The sequence below is a fragment of the Glandiceps talaboti genome, chromosome 1, assembly GCF_964340395.1.
Source record: "Glandiceps talaboti chromosome 1, keGlaTala1.1, whole genome shotgun sequence".
Taxonomy (NCBI): Eukaryota; Metazoa; Hemichordata; class Enteropneusta; family Spengelidae; genus Glandiceps; species Glandiceps talaboti.
Window position 1 is genome coordinate 18311606 of NC_135549.1, and position 19108 is coordinate 18330713.

Genomic DNA, 19108 nt, shown 5'->3' on the forward strand with positions numbered 1-19108 from the left:
GGAATCCTCGTGAAGGCTGCACGAACGTACGGCAGTCGAATATTTTAACGGAGACATCGAAAGTTCCCCTGGAAATATCTACCGATCGTTTTGGAAGCGGTCGAAGCCACAAAGTTGCAATCTGGAAAGTCAAACCAAGCAGACTACACATTTGAAACGGACTGTCGTGCAGCGAGTGCGAGGCCAGAAGCCATTGTTTCAACGGCGTCTTTGTTCACGAGCTGCTGTCGATCGTGGGGAAGGCTTGTTGTCTCTTTACCGGTCCGGTGCAGTTTATACCCACTTCCGTGGTATTTGCATGCCGATTGCCACCTGTTTCCAGTGATCTTAAGATCTGTATGTCTGTGGTAAGATAGAAAGTTAAGTTAAAAACTACCCGGCTCCTAATATAAACTGAAAGCCTCTTGTTTCCGTTGAAAATTCGTATGTATTCTCGAGCTGTCCTAATCAACCAAGCCCTCACTGCCACAGCCATCTTGGATTTTTAATATTAATCGAGCAAAGCGTCCATTGTAAAAATACGCTCAGTGTATGAGTGCAGTAAACTGACTCCCTAGTGTTCAATGGAACAGTAAGAACAAGATCGTATCGTCAAAAGGGCGCCAATTTCCCAGTGAAATTTTGACCGATTGTGAACTTTTCGTCCGTTTATGATCCAACGCGCAAGTCCGTTCTTTCAAATACGTCTGTACGGCCTTAGTGCATGTCCGATCTCGCTGCACCATTCATCAAAACCTGTGTCATTCTGCATTCATTAACCGCTGTGCAACACACAACTTCATTCAATTGTCGTATGAAAAGACGGTGACTCCAAACATATCGCGCACGATAGTTTTGTTTTTCTTCCTCCGAGGTAGAACGAAAGTGGGACTTCGAGATTTGAAGTACCGCGCGCGCCGGCGTCGTCACATCGTCGCTAACCAGGAAGTAGACGCCATGCATGTTCAGTTGATAGTGTAAACAAACGAGGATAGCCTACAATAATGGCTCTCGACTTTGATGTACAAACTTTTTGTCAAAATCTGCGGGCTACTAAACCGCCCTACGAATGCCCTGCCAAAGACTGTGGCAGAGTGTACAAGAGTTACAGTGGAATGGAATATCATCTTTATAATTTCGACCACAGTAACCCAAGCAATAATAACAACGGTTTTGCAACACCGAAGAACTCGGCCAAACCTGGTATGTACAGGAAAGGTCGGTATCATCACAGAACTAAACGCAGATCTCCATCACCACCTTCAGAATATGTAAGGTCACCAACAAGGGAAGCTCTCACATATGCACAGGCACAGCGACTTGTAGAGGTTGACATTGAAGGGCGTACACATAGGTTAGACATCTTTGATCCAATTGAAGTAATGACTGAAGACGAAATGGAACAGTCTCAAACAGAGGCAAAGGAGGAGACAAAAGAGAAAGCTTGTTCCAAGGGGAAAGGTAAAGAGTCGGTGAAAGTACGTAAAGAAGCTGGTACAAGTGGAACAAGTTCAAATAAACTGCCAGAACCATCATTTCGTGTTCTGGATGAATATGTTGACCCACCAGATGCACCAAAACGACCTGTTGCATATTATAGGTATGTTGAAAAGTCGGTCGATGAACTTGATGAAGAAATAGAATATGACATGGACGAAGAAGACCATGCCTGGCTAACTATGATAAATGAAAAACGAAAGACACAGTCACTTCAATCAGTTTCTCAAGAGGTCTTTGAAACCCTTATGGACAGACTAGAAAAGGAGTCATATTTCGACAGTCAGACCACTGGCAGGGGTGATCCAAATCAGTTTATAGATGAAGATGCTGTGTGTTGTATATGCTGTGATGGGGAATGTCAAAACAGTAATGTGATTCTCTTTTGTGACATGTGCAACTTGGCAGTTCACCAGGAATGTTATGGTGTGCCATATATACCAGAGGGACAGTGGTTGTGCAGGCGCTGTTTACAGTCACCGTCAAGAGCTGTGGATTGCGCACTCTGTCCCAACAAAGGAGGAGCTTTCAAACAAACTGATGATGGCCGCTGGGCACATGTAGTGTGTGCATTGTGGATACCTGAAGTTTGCTTTGCTAACACTGTATTTCTTGAACCCATAGACAGTATAGTTCACATCCCCGCAGCACGATGGAAATTGACATGTTACATTTGCAAACAGCGGGGCACAGGAGCATGCATTCAATGTCACAAAGCAAACTGTTACACAGCATTCCATGTGACTTGTGCACAACAAGCAGGACTATACATGAAAATGGAGCCTGTAAGGGAAACAGGAGCCAATGGTACAACTGTAAGTGTGAGAAAAACTGCCTACTGTGATATCCACACACCTCCATTTGGATGTGATAAGCTGCCAGAGAAAGGGTCCGGGGATGGTAAAGGGAAAGGCAAAGCGTGGCTTGCTAAGAAAGCGAAAGCTGAATCCAGGAAGAACATGAGAAAAGCAAGAAAGATTCTAGCAGAGAAGAGATCAGCAATGCCCATAGTGTCAATACCACATATCCCACCACACAGGTAAAGTTACATGTAGTAGACTAAGGAGGGATTAATTACCAGTTGCGGCTTAAAACACAAGTTTTTTTTTATTACAACTGTAGTGTACATTTCTGTCTGTTATCAACAGACAGCTTAATCGAAGTGAAAAAGACAGGCATGAAAGATTAATTAATTACCTTTCAAATTCCATTGCATGTATAAACAATTCATGTGAGAAATTCCCTGTTATTGTCTCCAGCAGACCTAGTGACCTACTTCTAATTCCCACGAGTTCAGCCAGAGGTCATTAACCCCATTAGTCAACACTTGTAGAATGTTCAGTTGTTGACATAGCCATTGATTTAAGTGATTAGGACATCAGATAACATGACTTGATTCTCACCTCATCAACTTTACAGTGCCATAGTAGAAGTCTCCAGTCAGGATGGTATTACTAATACTAGTGAAAACATATTCACCTCATATTGAATTATGTGGCCATTGATAGGAGATATAAATTATGTACATATTTTTTTTTTAATTGCATGATTCAGAATGTAATCCCATCCACACCAGATAAATTACAAATTGGATTCATTTAGATCTTACATAAGATTTGGAATATTTTCTCAAAAGAGAAGAAAAAAATACCTTTCATGGTTAATTTTCTTCTTTTTTGAAAGAATATAAAAGTGTAGTACTTTTCCCCTCTACCATTTAGATGGTTGAAAAAATTGAAAATCTGTGAACAGGGTTCTTAATTTTTGTCAGTGGCAGCAGTCAGTCATTAAAATAAATGTAAAAAAAATAATATAATAAATAATAATCATAAAGCTCATAACAAGAATAACCCCAATGATTTCTACCAGTAGGTGGTACATTTTTGTTCACTCATCTAAAATTTAAAGCATGTTTGACATCTGTTGCTCTTTACCCCTGTAGGATTAGCAAGATCACCAGTAAAGTGCATGTCCAAAAGAAAAATTTGTTCTTCCAAAGGTTACAGGGGTATTGGACACTGAAACGACAATCCAGAAATGGCGTTCCATTATTGAGGAGGCTGCAAGCACATCACCACTCACAAAGGAATAAAGAACAGGTGAGGAATACTAGCATTGTGGAGAGTATAGTGTCTGTGGAGAGACTGTTGCATTTATCATTCAAAAGTGATTGTGTAGCAGAAATCTTGTTTCTTATTTTGTCTTCCCCATTTTTCTTATATGTTTTAATAATTCCTTTCCAACATTACAGGTCATTTATGTTGGAGAGTTCAAGTTCGGGGTTTCAGTCTGTGTGTACTAATGTATTAATATCATTTATGTTTGTTCCACTACAAGGCTTACTTGCCATAATATTTGAATTGTATTGAAATCTTATAGTGTGGGTTTCTGTATGCTTCTTCTCTTTAATTTATTGTAATACAAAACACATACTCCTTATTATAACTTGTTTGTTATCCAGGTGTTACTTTCTTGTAACTGAGTAAGTTTTATGCAGTGATCACGGACTGCTTAAGAGTTTTGAATAAAATCAATCAATTTATGTATACACCTTTTGAGAAGACAATTACCTAGTAAGATGCATTCCATTGGCCACTCAGAAGAGATACCTTCCAAATTTCTTGTTCATGGCAATTAAAAGTCAGGATTATTCACACCACAAATTGATATGTTAATCGGGGTGCAACATGGAAAGTGAACTTCCCAAAACTGACTCGGTTGATAATAAACATGCACACATTTGAATACAATATGTAGGTTAATTACTTTGTAGACTTGAATAGCCTTCAAGGTGTTGAATAATTTGGAAAGTCAAGCTGTTGAATATTTAGACAGACAACAGAACTTGCTTTGTTAATTGAGGTGAAACTTGCAATCTATTGACCCACTGCTGAGATAAGTGGCTTACTATGAAAGGAGAACAAGCCTTGTAAATAGCATACAAACATACACAAACACAATACACTATATTAGCATTTCAGACAAGTGGTAATGACAATACCCTTTATTTCTTTGTTTAATTGTTATACCATATGCCACTGTGTGATAGCCCACATTGCATTGTGATGGGATGGTGGGAGTTGTATTTGCCTACTCAGCTTATGACAGGCTTTGGTCATTCAGTTTGGGTTGTAGACAACAGCTGGGTGAGTGTGTGGGAAAAAGGCAGGGAGAAAGTCAAAGGAAAGGGTGGGTGTAACAGATGTCGAAGAATTACTATTGCAAATGGTGTAATAAAACCGAAATTCAACAACTGTTCAGTTAGTCCTATTTCACACACACGCGCACACACACAAATGTAGTTGTATTTGTCGATTAGTGAAGTAATACAAGGCAATACACATTCTGTGAATTTGATGTAAATATATCTAGTGAAAGCAGTGTTTGGGTATGTTTATCAAACGAGAGTCTCGACTTTTTTCACACTATACCGAATATACTCAGTTTTAGCGGTGAAAATATCATTTTTGTGATATTATCAAAGATTTTAGATGAACAAATTAGAGCAATGTTATTGTTGGGATAAGAAGATAGTATGCTGGTAATTTGACCCCCTAGGCATCTTGAAATTCAGTTACTACATTGCAATGAAAGACTATTCCAAAATGGAATTGGATTGATGGGTTTCGATGTCATTGTAATGTTAATACTTGTTTCAAGACAAGACTGTAGCTGTATAATGGATGATCACATTATCGTTTGATAAGGAAGTACTTTGCAATAAAAAACATCTGAAAAGTTTACTGCATTTTTGGAGAATTGAAAGTTCACAGGGCACCAGATGCATCCTGTGTTCAATCTTACATATTTCAATCGACCGTGCTACGATAATGAAAACAAAACACCACCCACACAAAATGGTGACTTGTTTCACCACATCATTCAGTAATAGTGACTTAATCCTGAAACAAGTGATCAGATATTGAACATGCTTTTTGAACACACACACACACACACACACACACACACACACACAATTGTTTGTGTGTGTTACCATAAATGTAGTACATTAATTGTTGCATTCTTCCACAGAGGGAAAACATTGAGAAGAGCAATGCATTGAAAGAACAATTGAAATACTGGCAGAGGTTGAGGCATGACTTGGAAAGAGCTAGACTTTTAGTAGAGTTAATTAGGAAGCGGGAAAAACTCAAAAGAGAACAGGTGAGTTTACGATGGCCATCAAATTGTTTGTCTCGCATTATTCAGTATGCAAATTTGTACGGCCTGCAAAGGGCAAGTCATTGTTTTAAAGATAGAAACATTACAATATAGTGTTATGTCGTTGCGCTACATTGTGACACACAGTATCATGCAATGGTTTTACAGTAGCAATTCTCATCAGAAGTAAAGTTGGAATGACATCGACACTTTCGTAACCTACTCTGAGTACCTACTGTTTGGTATATATACAAGGTTGGGTATGGCAGGATTTTTGTTTGTGTGTTTTTTTTTCAAAACAGAAAGTGGCCAAATAAACTCTATGCAGTTATATTTTCAACAGTATTATCACCATGTTTAGGTCTTGTTTTCATTGTTTTAGGTAAGGATTTTGTTTGACAAGAATGCAGGAGGTATCATATCTGGAGACTTCACAATTCATATCAAATAAGATGTAACAATTCAGATATGTAATTTATTTGAACCCTATGTTATATTCACAGATCAAAGTTAACCAGCTCACAGTTGAAATGCAGTTACAACCCTTCAATATTTTACTTAAGAGAACACTGGACCAACTTGAAGAACGGGACACTGGGAATATTTTTGCAGAGCCAGTCAACACAAAGGAGGTGAGTACTAGTGTATTGTCTCATCGCAATGTGACTGGATAACAAGGTATACAGGAAAACTGATATATTTAAAGTGCCCAGGCCGTCACAATTATATGATACAGCTATGATGTTGTGGTAGAAAATGAATTGTAGGAATACAATTGAAAATATTTATCACTGGTGTGTCTAATACTACACAATGTAATGCGTGGAATCTTCCACTCAGGTGCAAAAAACAGTCTGACATTCCAGTCATTTTAGCGTTCAATTATTACAGAGTGGAAAACTGACATAGTGATTAATTTGTTATTCTTAAAAAGCACTGTTGAAAGTTTTGTTTTTTTCAAAGCTTTTCTAGTTTATAAATCTTGGGAAGCTTTGAACACTTAAAATTTCAGTTGTGCTTTCAACATGAATCATTGTGTTAATTCAATAGATATTGTACTCGGCAAGTAATGATGGGAGAAGTACAATATACAAGGCTGTTATTTTAATCACAAGTTTCAGCATATTTTGGTTGACGTATACCTTCTCATTTTACACACCAGGTCCCTGATTATTTAGAAGTGATCACAGAGCCAATGGATTTCTCCACCATCCATACAAGACTGGAGAATCATTTCTACAAGACCATGGACGATTTTGAACACGACTTTGATCTGATGATCACCAACTGTATGATGTATAATGCAAAAGACACGATATTCTACAGAGCGGCAATCAAGCTTAGAGACCAGGTACATTCAAGTAGTATCATATGCATGGACAGCAATACCAGTGTCTTTTTTTTTAACTTGTTCAAAATAATTGTTTGGTTTTTTTTGCCCTGGTAGATGTTTTCTTCACATGAATGGTTTTGCTGTGTTTTCATAGTTCTGTCTTTGGTTTTGCTTTCATTTCTATTTTATTTTGCATGTAATTAGAAAGATCGTGGTGTACAGGCTCAGAGGATATGCAGCTCCTCATCGTCTGCTTGTGTGATCATGATACCAGGCTGTGCAATATTGTGTGTGTGAGCGTCTAACATACTGCGCTTGTGTAGTGACTTACTAATTATTGCATTTTTTTACAGGGTGGTGCAATCATCAGACAAGCTAAAAGGGAAGCAGAAAAGGCAGGGTATGATTCACAGACTGGTCTCCATCTAGCAGAAGCTCCTAATGTGAGGGAAGCGGAGTTTTCGCTAGAAGAAGGTACGTAAGTGTGAGATTGGATTTTTCATTAGTACTGTTTTGTATGAGGTTGGATTCTTCATGAGGCCTAACAAAAAAAAATTGTGTGGGTTCCGATTACACTCAATTTTAGAGTAGGTAGATTTTTATTTACTTTTTTTTGAATATTTTTTTTTCATGTGTGAGTGTCTAGTTCAGGTTATGTTTTCTGTTGTTTTCCATATGGTCTCTTTGTTATTGGTTTCTTCTCATCAGATGTACAGCCATTACAGATTTGAAGAACAGTTGTTTTATATTGTCTTTTTAATTTGATGTCAGTTTCCGCATCCATTATTTCTCGCAAGACTTCATAATTTTTGAAATTTAGTATTTTTTTCTTGAATATGTAAAAAAAAGTTTAGGGTCAGCAGTGAAAAAATAGGTGGGGGTCACGTAACCGGAACCTGTCAAATTTTTTTAGGCCGGGGGTAGGTGGGTGGAGGGGGGGGGGGATTAAAATTATTTTGATAAAAATGTGATTCAGTCTATTATGGCTATCTTGACTATCTTGAGTAACCAATCACAGTCAAATGATCGTGTCAAGTGATTATCTATTGTAATGAAATGTCATAGACTTGTTTATGTGGTATTTCTATTATGTTTAAGAATAGGATAGAGAAGACAGCCTCACCTGCTCAATGTATGATAAACTGATCCCATAACAGTAGCCAAATCACACTAGCTTCAACTTAAGTCTACCAATTTGTTAGTCTATCAGCTAGACCTCGGATGTTCTTCCGATAAAATACGACACACAGCCGAACAATGCTATCGAGGATGGAACATCCGAGGTCTAGCGAATGTCATCAGGATATAAATAACTGCCAATCAGAGAACCGTATTAGCGACAAGCACAAACAGAGGACAATAGCTAAATTTTCATGCATATTAATCTTAAGGAGGGGCTTGTAAAAATAACCACCAATGCGTTAACTAAAATGTGTGAATGACAACGGCTACACACTCATCAAACACAATTATCATAAACTGATAAGACATAGTAATGACATAAATGTGTTTGTCAACACCTGCATGCAGAGATTGAATATATTAAAGTATACATATGCATATATGGCCCAACCCACCGCTTATCGTAATCTCAATGGAATGTCCGGTCTGAAAATGACATTCGCTAGACTGTTCGGGCAAGCCCTCACATGCGAACTTCGTTCGCTTATAGTTATAGCATCGAAAGAAAGCCCGAACGTCTAGCAGCAAGACTACCAATTTGTAGACAATGCCATCATTGTTGATGTAGAGTAATAGGGAACTTGCAATCCAGACTGAGCATGCTCAGATGCAAAGGACTATGGGATTATCTGTGGTTATTGTAATAACTTATCTTGAGCTGCTGATGAAATAAACCTCCTACAATAGTCAGGGTGACTATGAAGTGATTATTGGTGGTTATAAACAACGTAACAATATTTTTACAATACTAATTGATTAGTATTTATTATCACATTTCCCATGATGCAACATTGAACATGGCGGGTTTGCAAGTTCCCTATTGCAAATTTGCTGTTACAAAGTCATTCCAAAATGGAACGAGACCAGTGTGATATTTCAAACCCCCATTTATGAAACCACTGTTGTGTTTTCTGAAAACTGTGTTATGTTTGTACATATAGTTGACAGTATTTTGGATCCAGGAAATCGTGCCGACATGTCACTGGAAAACCAATTGAGAGAACTGCTTGAAAAACTAGACATGACGTGTTCCATCAAACATGGTGGTAAGTAAATGGGAAATCATGAATATCATTTGTGAACGTGCAAAGTGGTTATGCCATTGTACTTGAAGTGGATGTGTGAACTTTACTATGGATTAGTAATGCTACAAGGTAATCTGAATGGCCAGTTCAAATCGGTCAAAATTTTCATTTTCATTTTGCATTCTAATCCTTATCATGATGAGATGATACAATCAACCATGGCATAATACTGAGATGGACTGTGGGTAGAGCGCCCTCACAGTTTGTAAATAGGGGGTTGGTTGGTTGATGCATGCTGGGTATGGGAAGCCATGTTGTTTTGGTGTTTTGATGTGGACATGTCAGTTTGGTGTGACTGTAATAAAGTGGTAGAAAAACCAATATTGTGTGGGCTGCATCAATATGAAAGAAAGGAGGGACATGTTAGATGTGTGTTGGGTAGGGAGGGGTGTTAGAGAGGTTAACTATCATCTGTATAAAGTGATAACAACTCTTAAAGGCCAAGGTCCACTATATAAAGAGGATTATGGGTAATGTATGCATATGCGGGAAATTCAAACTGCTGTAAGGAGCACTGACTTTGCCCTCATGTCTTCATCCCATTTTGCACTGAAAAAGTTTCACATGGCTCTCATATTTCATATATACTGTTTGTAAATATATAGTGATGCAACATGAGTAGAAATAACTGACGTTAACTAAGTTTGGTAGCCAATATAGCAGGTTTACCGTCAAACTGACCCAAAATTTGTTTCAAATTTGACTAGTAAAAACCGTTGGCCAGTTGTCAATTAGGCTTACAAGTTACACAAAGCATGATAAGACACTGTGAATGGTGCAAATAAACGACGTGCGAAATGCCAAATACCGAATGCAAACAATACAAGCGAACAAAAGAGTCTGTGTGCACTCTCTTAGCCCGATATTTTGCCTAAAATCAAGCTCACATGTGCGAACGGTACGTGAAAATGATACATTGTTACTGAAATAGAATGACATAAAATGAAACCAAAATGTTTCTCAGTTTGATCGATGTACGTTCTGGGTTGCTACACTCCTTAGTAAAATCACAATTTCATACAAGTTTTTGTGCGCGCGACAAGTGTTTTCTGTCAAGTAGTTGTGTCGTTGACGTACCTATACCTAGTAGGCAGTGATGTAGATAATAGCCGGTTACCTACCGGTCACAACGCCCAGCTATAACTTATAAGTATAACCACGTACAACAGTTTAGTTGTGGGACCGGCTAAGGAAAGTACTAAAATCTGACGACCATTGAAAAAAATTCTAAGGTCGGAAAATTAAATATGAGTTTCCCAGAAGTACTAATAGCAAGTAAAATACCCAAAGTGTAAAAAAAAAAAGAAGAAGAAATAAATTCATAATTATTTGGAAAACATTTGAGGATTACGCGGTAAAACAAGACTGGCCACGCTATCGCTAGCGAAAGCCTTCGAACTAGTTTCATAGGGACCGGACGTTGAAGGAAGCGCGAAGCGAAGTGTGAGGTCAATGTAACGTCTCATGATGTATGATGCAACAACACGACGTTTACGTAGAGTAGAACTAAATGTTTTCTAAACTTCAACGGAAAGAAATTTTGTCGATCGGACACTGACTATTTTCAAATTCTTAAAACATCTGAGAAAAATAAAGAGAGGAAGCAAAATGTAGCACTGCCAGACAAGATAGACGTACGGTACGTGTACAGGAGGCGAGGCACACCATGTGGTGCAAACTGGACAATGATCGTGCGTGTCACGTGTATGGCATCAGATGTAATACATGTAGCTAACCAAATATTCTTGGAATGCAGCCTTTCTTGTAACAAGTATTGGAAATTGTCAGAAACCTGAGGATTTTATGACTGAATATATTTCGATCAAGAATTCCCATACTTTCAGTTAAATTTTCTGATGACCCCGAAGCAAGACATGTTTGAAACATTTAGTGCGACATTTGATACTGATAAACGAGTGATATAATTCATAAACAAATCTAACGTTGGCAACTCTTTTATTTCTGTAATGATCATCAAATTTCAAGGACAACTGTCTATGTTGTACGCATAGATCATACACCACTGCCTAGTCTAGTTCCTATACCTGTCGACTGTTCTCTACGATCTCTAGCTCTGTGCATGTTGTGGAGATGAACGTAACGCGAACTGACAAGACTACAAGTACAATAATGGAGGCATCATAAATATTTGTTTCATTCAAATTTGAAAGTTGAGAAATCGTATTAAATTCTTTCCAGATTTCTCAAAAACCGTTTCCATATGTTTTGGCACTATCCAGCAATAATCCTCGTCATGTAAATGACATCGACTGACATCGTAGTCAAACATACGCACGGAGACAGAGCGGAGACCAAACAAGAGTCCGTACTCACCCCATCACAACGTATGCATTCATGCGTTTGTTTTGAAATAGCTGGGGTGGTACTCGTACACATCGGGATAACTCGGAGAAGCACATGTTTGTGATTTTATTGACTGTTTTCTGAGATGGGACATTGGGTTTGGAAATACAAGTTTAATCAATCATAAAACAGCCATAACAGATACTTTCAAAGAATTAGAACACGGAAGGAAAATAACGGGAACATCAATGACATTTCTACCAAACTCGAGATCGCACGTAGCTAGCTACCTAGTGTACAGTAAGTATGGAAGTGCAAAGCTTAGTCCGCCCTGACCCGTGCGATACTTGTGAAGTTAATTTTGAAGTTTTCACGATTATGTTGTCAAAACACGACCTACATGTAATCTGTAAAAAAATTTCTCATCTATCTAACGATTTTGGTGTGATAACGATCGACCAAATGCCGACGCTAGTGTGTACGTGTACAACTGTAATCTAGTACCTTGTACAAATGATACAAGTAAGTTTGTTCGTACCCAAGAATTTTAGTTTACAATTTCAATGATACAAATTGTCACTGTGTAATAGTGTTTGGATCGTGTTAGAACAGGTCCCTCAAAATATAATTTTTCGGGTTATAATTTGTATGTATAAGTTTATAGAAATACGTGTTTCACCCAGACTGGGTGTCTGGCCGTACGTACGCACCGGAAAAAAAACGTAGCAGAAACACTGCCACTAGACTTGAAAAAAAATATAACAAGGGACTCTTCGGATTAGGCAAGAACTACATGTAACCAATATGTGTGAACAGCCACTAATATGTTGATAAACTACCTGGGTCGGATTTACCAAATGCTCCTCCCAGATAAACAAACGTATTCCGTTGCACATGCGCAAACCTACTTCCGTAGCGTGGGCACATAGCCTGTTTGGACCTTGGCCTTTAACTCTTTCACTCTCACAATTCTGTAGTGTGTGTGTGTGTGTGTGTGTGTGTGTGTGTGTGTGTGTGTACCTCCAATCTAACTTGATTAACATAGTTATTTCTTCAGGTGCCCGTTCCAAGAGAGCTAAGCAGCTCAAAAAGGAAATCAATGTGATAAGGCGGAAGTTGAACCAACAGCGGGAACAAAGACTAATGGCGTCACAGCATCGACAACCAGGAAAGAAATCGTCTAAGCAGTCTAACCAAGTCAAGGGCAAGTCAGGCAATGCTAGTAGTACCAGTAGTGGAAGCAGTAGTAGTAGTTCTGATGATAGTTCAAGTAAGTCATGTATATTATGTTGTACATTTTTGGGGGTATCTGAATGATAATATGCGTGAAGTTACAGATGATGCAATCTTACTTCTCACCACACATTTTTACCAACATGTACTAAATGCATTTGTTTGATATCTTATATTGGTGTGCTACCAGTGTGCCCTCTAGTGGTAGCCACATTTTGTTGTTATGAGAAAAATTGACATTTCTTGTGAGTCGCCACATAGTAAGAGATAGGAGAACACCACATTTTGGTGCGTCACTAGAAATTGTGTGCATCAGTGGCGCATCAAATTGGCTTAGAGGGCACACTGTGCTACAGCAGTATGATGGGTGGGGAGGGGGAGGAGATCAATAGTTCAACATAGGATAAAAACCTATAAAAATTTAGTTACGCTTCAGAACCCATTGATTGTTTATTTCCCAATGCACATTGTAACTTGTAAGTCAACATGTGTGCCAAACAGGATCTATTATCTTGCAGTTAAAGCTATTGCCATGGAAAGGAGGTATACTTATTTGCTATTTCTCTAGTGAATTCAAATTATATATAGGGATTTGTAAGTTAAAATACTTAAAGTCACCGTATGGATGAAGATTGGGTGTGTATTTTGACTTTTTAATTTATAAAACAATTTTATCTCGGCTTCCTACTTGAAAAATCAGTGTGAAACAACATATACGAAGTCCTTGTTTGTAATTCAATAAATTGTAAAAGATTAATAAATATGTAAAATCTTTGATATTGTCCATACAATAACAAATTTTTTATACATTTTTTTTTAGCTTTTTGCAATTTATTGAGTGACAAACACAGACTTTGTCAATGTTGTTTCATATTGATATCTCAAGTAGGAAGCTGAAATAAAATTGTTTTATAAATTTAAAAACCAAAATAACTACCCAACTCGCAACCATATGGCCACTTTAATATAACAATATTATCATTATTTGTTATCTGATGAATTGTTTTCCATATCAGATTGTGAACATCGATATAGGGTATTTTAATTTAACACTTTTTATTTTTTATATTTTTGACAGGTTCAGAATCAAGTGATTCAGCTCCGGGTAATAGGCCAGCACCAAAGAAGAAAGTTAAAAATCCTGTAAAACTGCCAAAAATTGCCACATCAAGAACATTGCAAAGAAGCCAGTCTCTTTCACCAGGAAGAGGCAGGGGCAGGGGTCGTAGACCAAAGCGATTTAAATCAGACTCTGAAGCCCCTTTGATAACAGGACTAGGTAGTAATCCATTTGGTGTTGAACCCATTCCTGAAAGTAGTCCATCAGCTGAACATTCAGGAGGTAGTAACACTGCATCAGGACAGTCACATTGTACGTCTCCCACCCAAGGTGTTGGACGTCGCACAGCAGTACTATTCAGCAAAAAAGCAGGCAGGAAACCTGCATATGTGAAAGAAAACCAGAAGAGGCCTGGCAGGTCTCCAGGTCGTCCTCCTAAACAGAGACCCGAAATTCACATTGGAACAGAACTGCCAAAGAAATCACCCAGTAGGATTACACAAGACGGAAGTCTTCATGTGGAAACTGAATATGAAGGGAACTTGCCATTGCACAGGCGAAAACGTGGCCGCAGTACTAGCTCAAGTAGCAATGACAGCTCTAAAAATAAACGTTTGGCCCTTGCGCCTCCACACACTGCCACTTTAACTAATGGATTTGATGCTGAAAAACAGCAAAGTGAAAGTTTTACAGTATACAGGTCAGACCCTAACCGTCCAAGGAGTAGTTCCGATTCTGACAGTAGCACCACAAGCAGCAGTGGTAGTGGCACAACCACCACCTCCTCTTCAGACTCCAATTCTAGTAGCTCGGAAGACAGGGACCCAAGTCTTAAACCAATGAAAAAGTCAAGGAAACTGAAAGTGAACTTCACTGAGGATAGTGAGGGCGACACGTCATGTGGTGAAAGTACAGGTGATCTCTCCAAACTGAATGGAACAAACAGGTCAAATTTGCTTCGAGGTGAGTTATATTTTCGTTATCAGGTGTGAATGTTTAAACCTTGTGTCTGTGCCTTGTCACTTGCGCTCTGTTAATTAATCTGTTTATGGTAGTTTTTTTTTTTTTTTCTGGGTCTTTGCACATTCTAACTAACCTGACTGGTAATCTTCACTGTGAATGTCCTATAACATCTTTTTACCATGCACACGTCTCCTTCAACACCAAGCTTTCTCATCACAAAACCCCACCCCTTAGTGCTTCCTTGACAATTTTGTCCAATTGCTCATCTTTTTAGTTAGGTTTAGTGTGGCTTCACCCTTCCTTCCCTCCCTTCCTCCCTCCCCCCGTGCCTCATCCATTATAACTCCCCACCACTAAAAAAAAGTCTTGTGACATGAACTTAATCTGCTACAGTTTCTCCATATCATTCCTTCTCAGAGCTGAGCAAGAGACGTACAACTAATTGGGCCTCAGATGAAGATGACATCCCTTTGAATCCTTTAGATCTTGTCTGGGCTAAATGTAGAGGCTATCCTTCATATCCAGCACTGGTAAGCAGCTTTCATAACTACTATGTTTTCTCACCTCATATTCATTTAAATGCAGTGCCTGTTGTCTTTTTATTTTCTTCATAATTTTGATTAAAAAAAAAAAAATAATAGGAATGTTGAAATGACCAAGTCAGTTTTCTTAGATCATCATTGCTTGCATCTGCTCATGGCTTACATGTAACACTAGCATAGCATGACAAACTGCCTTTTTAGCTTGCATCTGCTGAATGTTAACTGTGTATGTATGTATGTGTGATATGTTGATAAGTGTGTTTGTGTAGTGGATTATTGTGGGCTCCCACATTTTGCCACTGTTCGAAATTGCAAAAATGGAAATGTTCCACAGACAAAATATTGTTCATCTAGACATGTGTCAAGTTATTGAAGCCTGCCAACTCTTTCGTACCCTTGTCAGGAATTTTGCCCGTACGATTTCCCAATCTTGAATTTTAAAATCTCTCATTGGGGTAAACAACTGCAAAATGTACATTATCTTCATTGTCAAAATCTCAGCATGGCTGACTTTTGTTACTCTTTTACGTGTTGATATGTTTGTGACAACACAATGGATGGCATCAAGTGTCTACCGTGTTCAAATGTATAGTGTACTGCTATATATGATGTCTGTATGAACCAAACTGCTCACTAAAATTCAAACACGAACTAAACTGCTCACTAAAATTCAAAACACGATAGTGGTTAGAATGTATAACTTGTCGTATAATGGGATGGTGGAATGTTGAAATAAGATGAACATTTATGTAGAAAGAAATTTCTAGATTGTAACAAGACAATCATAACAAAGTGGATTCTATGTTCTTATTTCTATAAGCATAAAATACAGCAATGATGAAAGTGCTACGAACCTTTTAGACACAGCTTATTTCTTGGGACAACACTGTTGATTTTTGAGTTGGCAGGTTTGAGAATGACACATGTTTCAGAGAGTGCCACCATAGTAATGTCATTTACAGACCATAGTAATGTCGTTTACAGAACCTTGTTCAACAGCTCACTGTTTGTTTTTTTCTCTTGATTATCTATTGACAGATTATTAACCCCAAGATGCCAAGGACAGGATTTTATCACAACGGTGTGCCCATTCCTGTGCCCCCACTTGAAGTACTTGGTAACAAACAACAAGGTGATGAACATTTATATTTGGTGCTATTCTTTGACAACAAACGAACATGGTAAGTATATCACCATGTACTATAGTATTTTTCAGTGTCTGAAGTGTGGTCTGTACTCAAATGATGTAGTGGTATGGCATAGCTTGGCCATCATACGGTGAATCCCCCAATTTTTTTTTTTTACTTCACACTGCACATTTTATCCAACAGGAACCCCAGGTAATTATTTACAAACTGCACATTTTGACCAACAGCCATGTGTTCCTCTGATACATGACTTGAATTATTTTATACCCAAGTGATATTGTGTGTATCTGTATCTATCGATATTGTCTGTTTGCTTACAGAAATACATATCCTGTCACCATTAACGTTTGGTACATGTAATACAAGTAATTGTTGTCTTATTTTTTTTTTTTTTTTTCGTCCAACAGGCAATGGCTTCCTCGTACAAAGTTAGAACCTCTCGGTGTAGATTCAGGTTTAGACAATGCAAAGTTAATGGAAGGCAGGAAATCTTCAATTCGGAAATCAGTGCAGCAAGCCTATGACAGAGCCATTCTCCATCGACGGAGAGTAACGGGAGAAGTCCCAGAAGGTACTACCAGTGAGAGCAGTGACCCTGATATAATCTAGTTGTGTCATAGAGACTTAATACCCTTCTAGAGTATATTTTCAGTACTAGTCAAGCTGTCCTGTTTGCACAGAGTTCACAGTGACTAGATGGGGGTGTTCCATGTCTACAGAACTACATCATCTTTTCAGTCTGTCAACTCAATGTAATGTACACAGTTCTCTGTATTGAGCATTTTGATTCAGAGTCGATCATAAATTGTACTCCATTTATTTTATAATTGGAGGAGGATGGGAAGGGGTGGGGGGTTGGGGGGGGGGGTGAGTGAGTTCCAAAGATGGAAGAGAAAACCTGTATAGGTATCAAAATGTATTCATGATAGGTCATGTTAGGAGCATATTCAAAACTTACGAACTTACTGAAAATGACGTGTATAGTCTACACTGGTGCTATCAAATCTCATTCAGTCAATGTTGGCCACCTTCCGTGTGGAAACTGTTAAATAATGTCACATAATTGTTGAAGAAAAGGACCCAGTTACAACTTGAAACCCCCCCCCCCCCTCCAGTTGTATATAACACACTGGGAAATTGATAGACATTTCAAATAGAGTTACCACTCTATTACTGCCTGTCTCTATGAATCTCCCCCCCCCTTCCCTCCCCAACCCCAACCCCTCCCCTCCCCCTCCCCCTCCCCCTAATTGTATTATATGAACAATTTTGGTATCATACCAAAACACCATCTACATCTCAGGGAGATAACTAACATAGAAAAACTTTACTGACAATGACTCTGCCGCCGCCTTGAGGAATGAAAGGAACTGTCATAGGACGAAGGGCCCTGTCCTTTATCTGCTTGTTTTAAAACCCAATCTTTCAGAGCACCAAGAGAGAGAGAGAGAGTATAACTTTCTGAGGGATCAGAACCATATTTTAATTTCCACCATGTATAAAAGAGGGTATAATCTTCCATTAATGTCTGATAACTTTATTATATAAAGTAGGTTTGTAAATTCATACAAAATAGTAGTCCGCAAGTTTTTGTTTGCCCCCATCATCAGACTTAAATAAAACCCCATTGTATTGTTACACAATCAATGTTGCTGCATTTCATTGTCAAGTCGATGGCCACCCTTCTTGTTGTGTAGGAAAAGATCAGCATTTTTTTTTTTACCATGTAAGTTTTTTGGCCACTTTGTTGTTTGTTACTCAGTGCCGACTCGTTCTATTTTTTAAAAAAAACACAGTGATAGATCTTTTATGAGAAGTCTTATTGTACATTTTATGTAATTTAATGGAGGAAAAAAAACACCAAAGACAGTGCTCTGTTTGTAGTATTGTAAAAGTTTTCCCCGAAAACACAGTTGGTATTCTTTCCTTTTGTTTTAAATATCATATAACATAAATTTAGGAACCTAAACGATGAAAAATTTGTACGTCATTTCATTTGTAAAAGTTTCTTGGTTCTCGTACTTGGAAGTTTTGAGTACTTGAAATTGGAAGAAGAAAAAAATGTACTATATACTAAATAGAGCACTGGTTTTTGCCTGTACAGTTTAGATGTAAAGTTGTAGTAATGACAATGTGAGCTTTCAAAACAGTACCTGTATAAAAGATATTGAAAGCAATTGATAATGAGGACATACATATACCTCGATCGTACAGCTTTTTTTGCCCAATTTGTAGGACACACCTGTATTTTTGCCAGAATCCTATTCCATTCTTTCTTTGTATGTACTATTTAAAATATATCTGTATTTGCAGCCAACTTGTATACATAGAAGAAATGGTGTTTCCTGTGCTTTTTAACCTATTAAACGCTGAAAAGTCAGCATTTGTTGGATAACTTGTTGTAGTGTTATGTTATCGTCTCTTCATTTGTGAAAAAGACTGTGTTTGCTTGTTTGTTGGTTGGTTGGCATGATGTAATCGGGATCAGTGGTTGTAGGTTAGGTCAACTGAGCTTACTGAACAGAATTGACAAATTTGTGTGTGTGTGTGTGTTGGCAAGTGCCACCTACAACACAAGTATTTTTAATTGGGGGGGAATATGCAAAGGTCCTATGGCATAC

At 38.2% G+C, this 19108-nt stretch overlaps 1 protein-coding gene across 2 annotated transcripts; it reads left to right on the forward strand.

Moving 5' to 3' along the window:
• LOC144437236 (peregrin-like) lies at nt 1-18849 on the forward strand. Of its 2 annotated transcripts, XM_078126171.1 has the most exons (12): nt 1-2515; nt 3419-3575; nt 5509-5640; nt 6141-6269; nt 6800-6988; nt 7324-7444; nt 9094-9198; nt 12599-12811; nt 13853-14797; nt 15215-15327; nt 16378-16520; nt 16895-18849. In XM_078126171.1, exons 1-12 carry the CDS (start codon nt 984-986, stop codon nt 17094-17096), a joined length of 3981 nt encoding a protein of 1326 aa, XP_077982297.1. In that variant the 5' UTR covers nt 1-983; the 3' UTR covers nt 17097-18849. The 2 variants fall into 2 exon arrangements, with proteins under 2 accessions (XP_077982297.1, XP_077982375.1); XM_078126249.1 differs by lacking the exons at nt 15215-15327; nt 16895-18849 and having other exon boundaries at nt 16378-16479.
• Nucleotides 18850-19108: the final 259 nt, after the last annotated feature.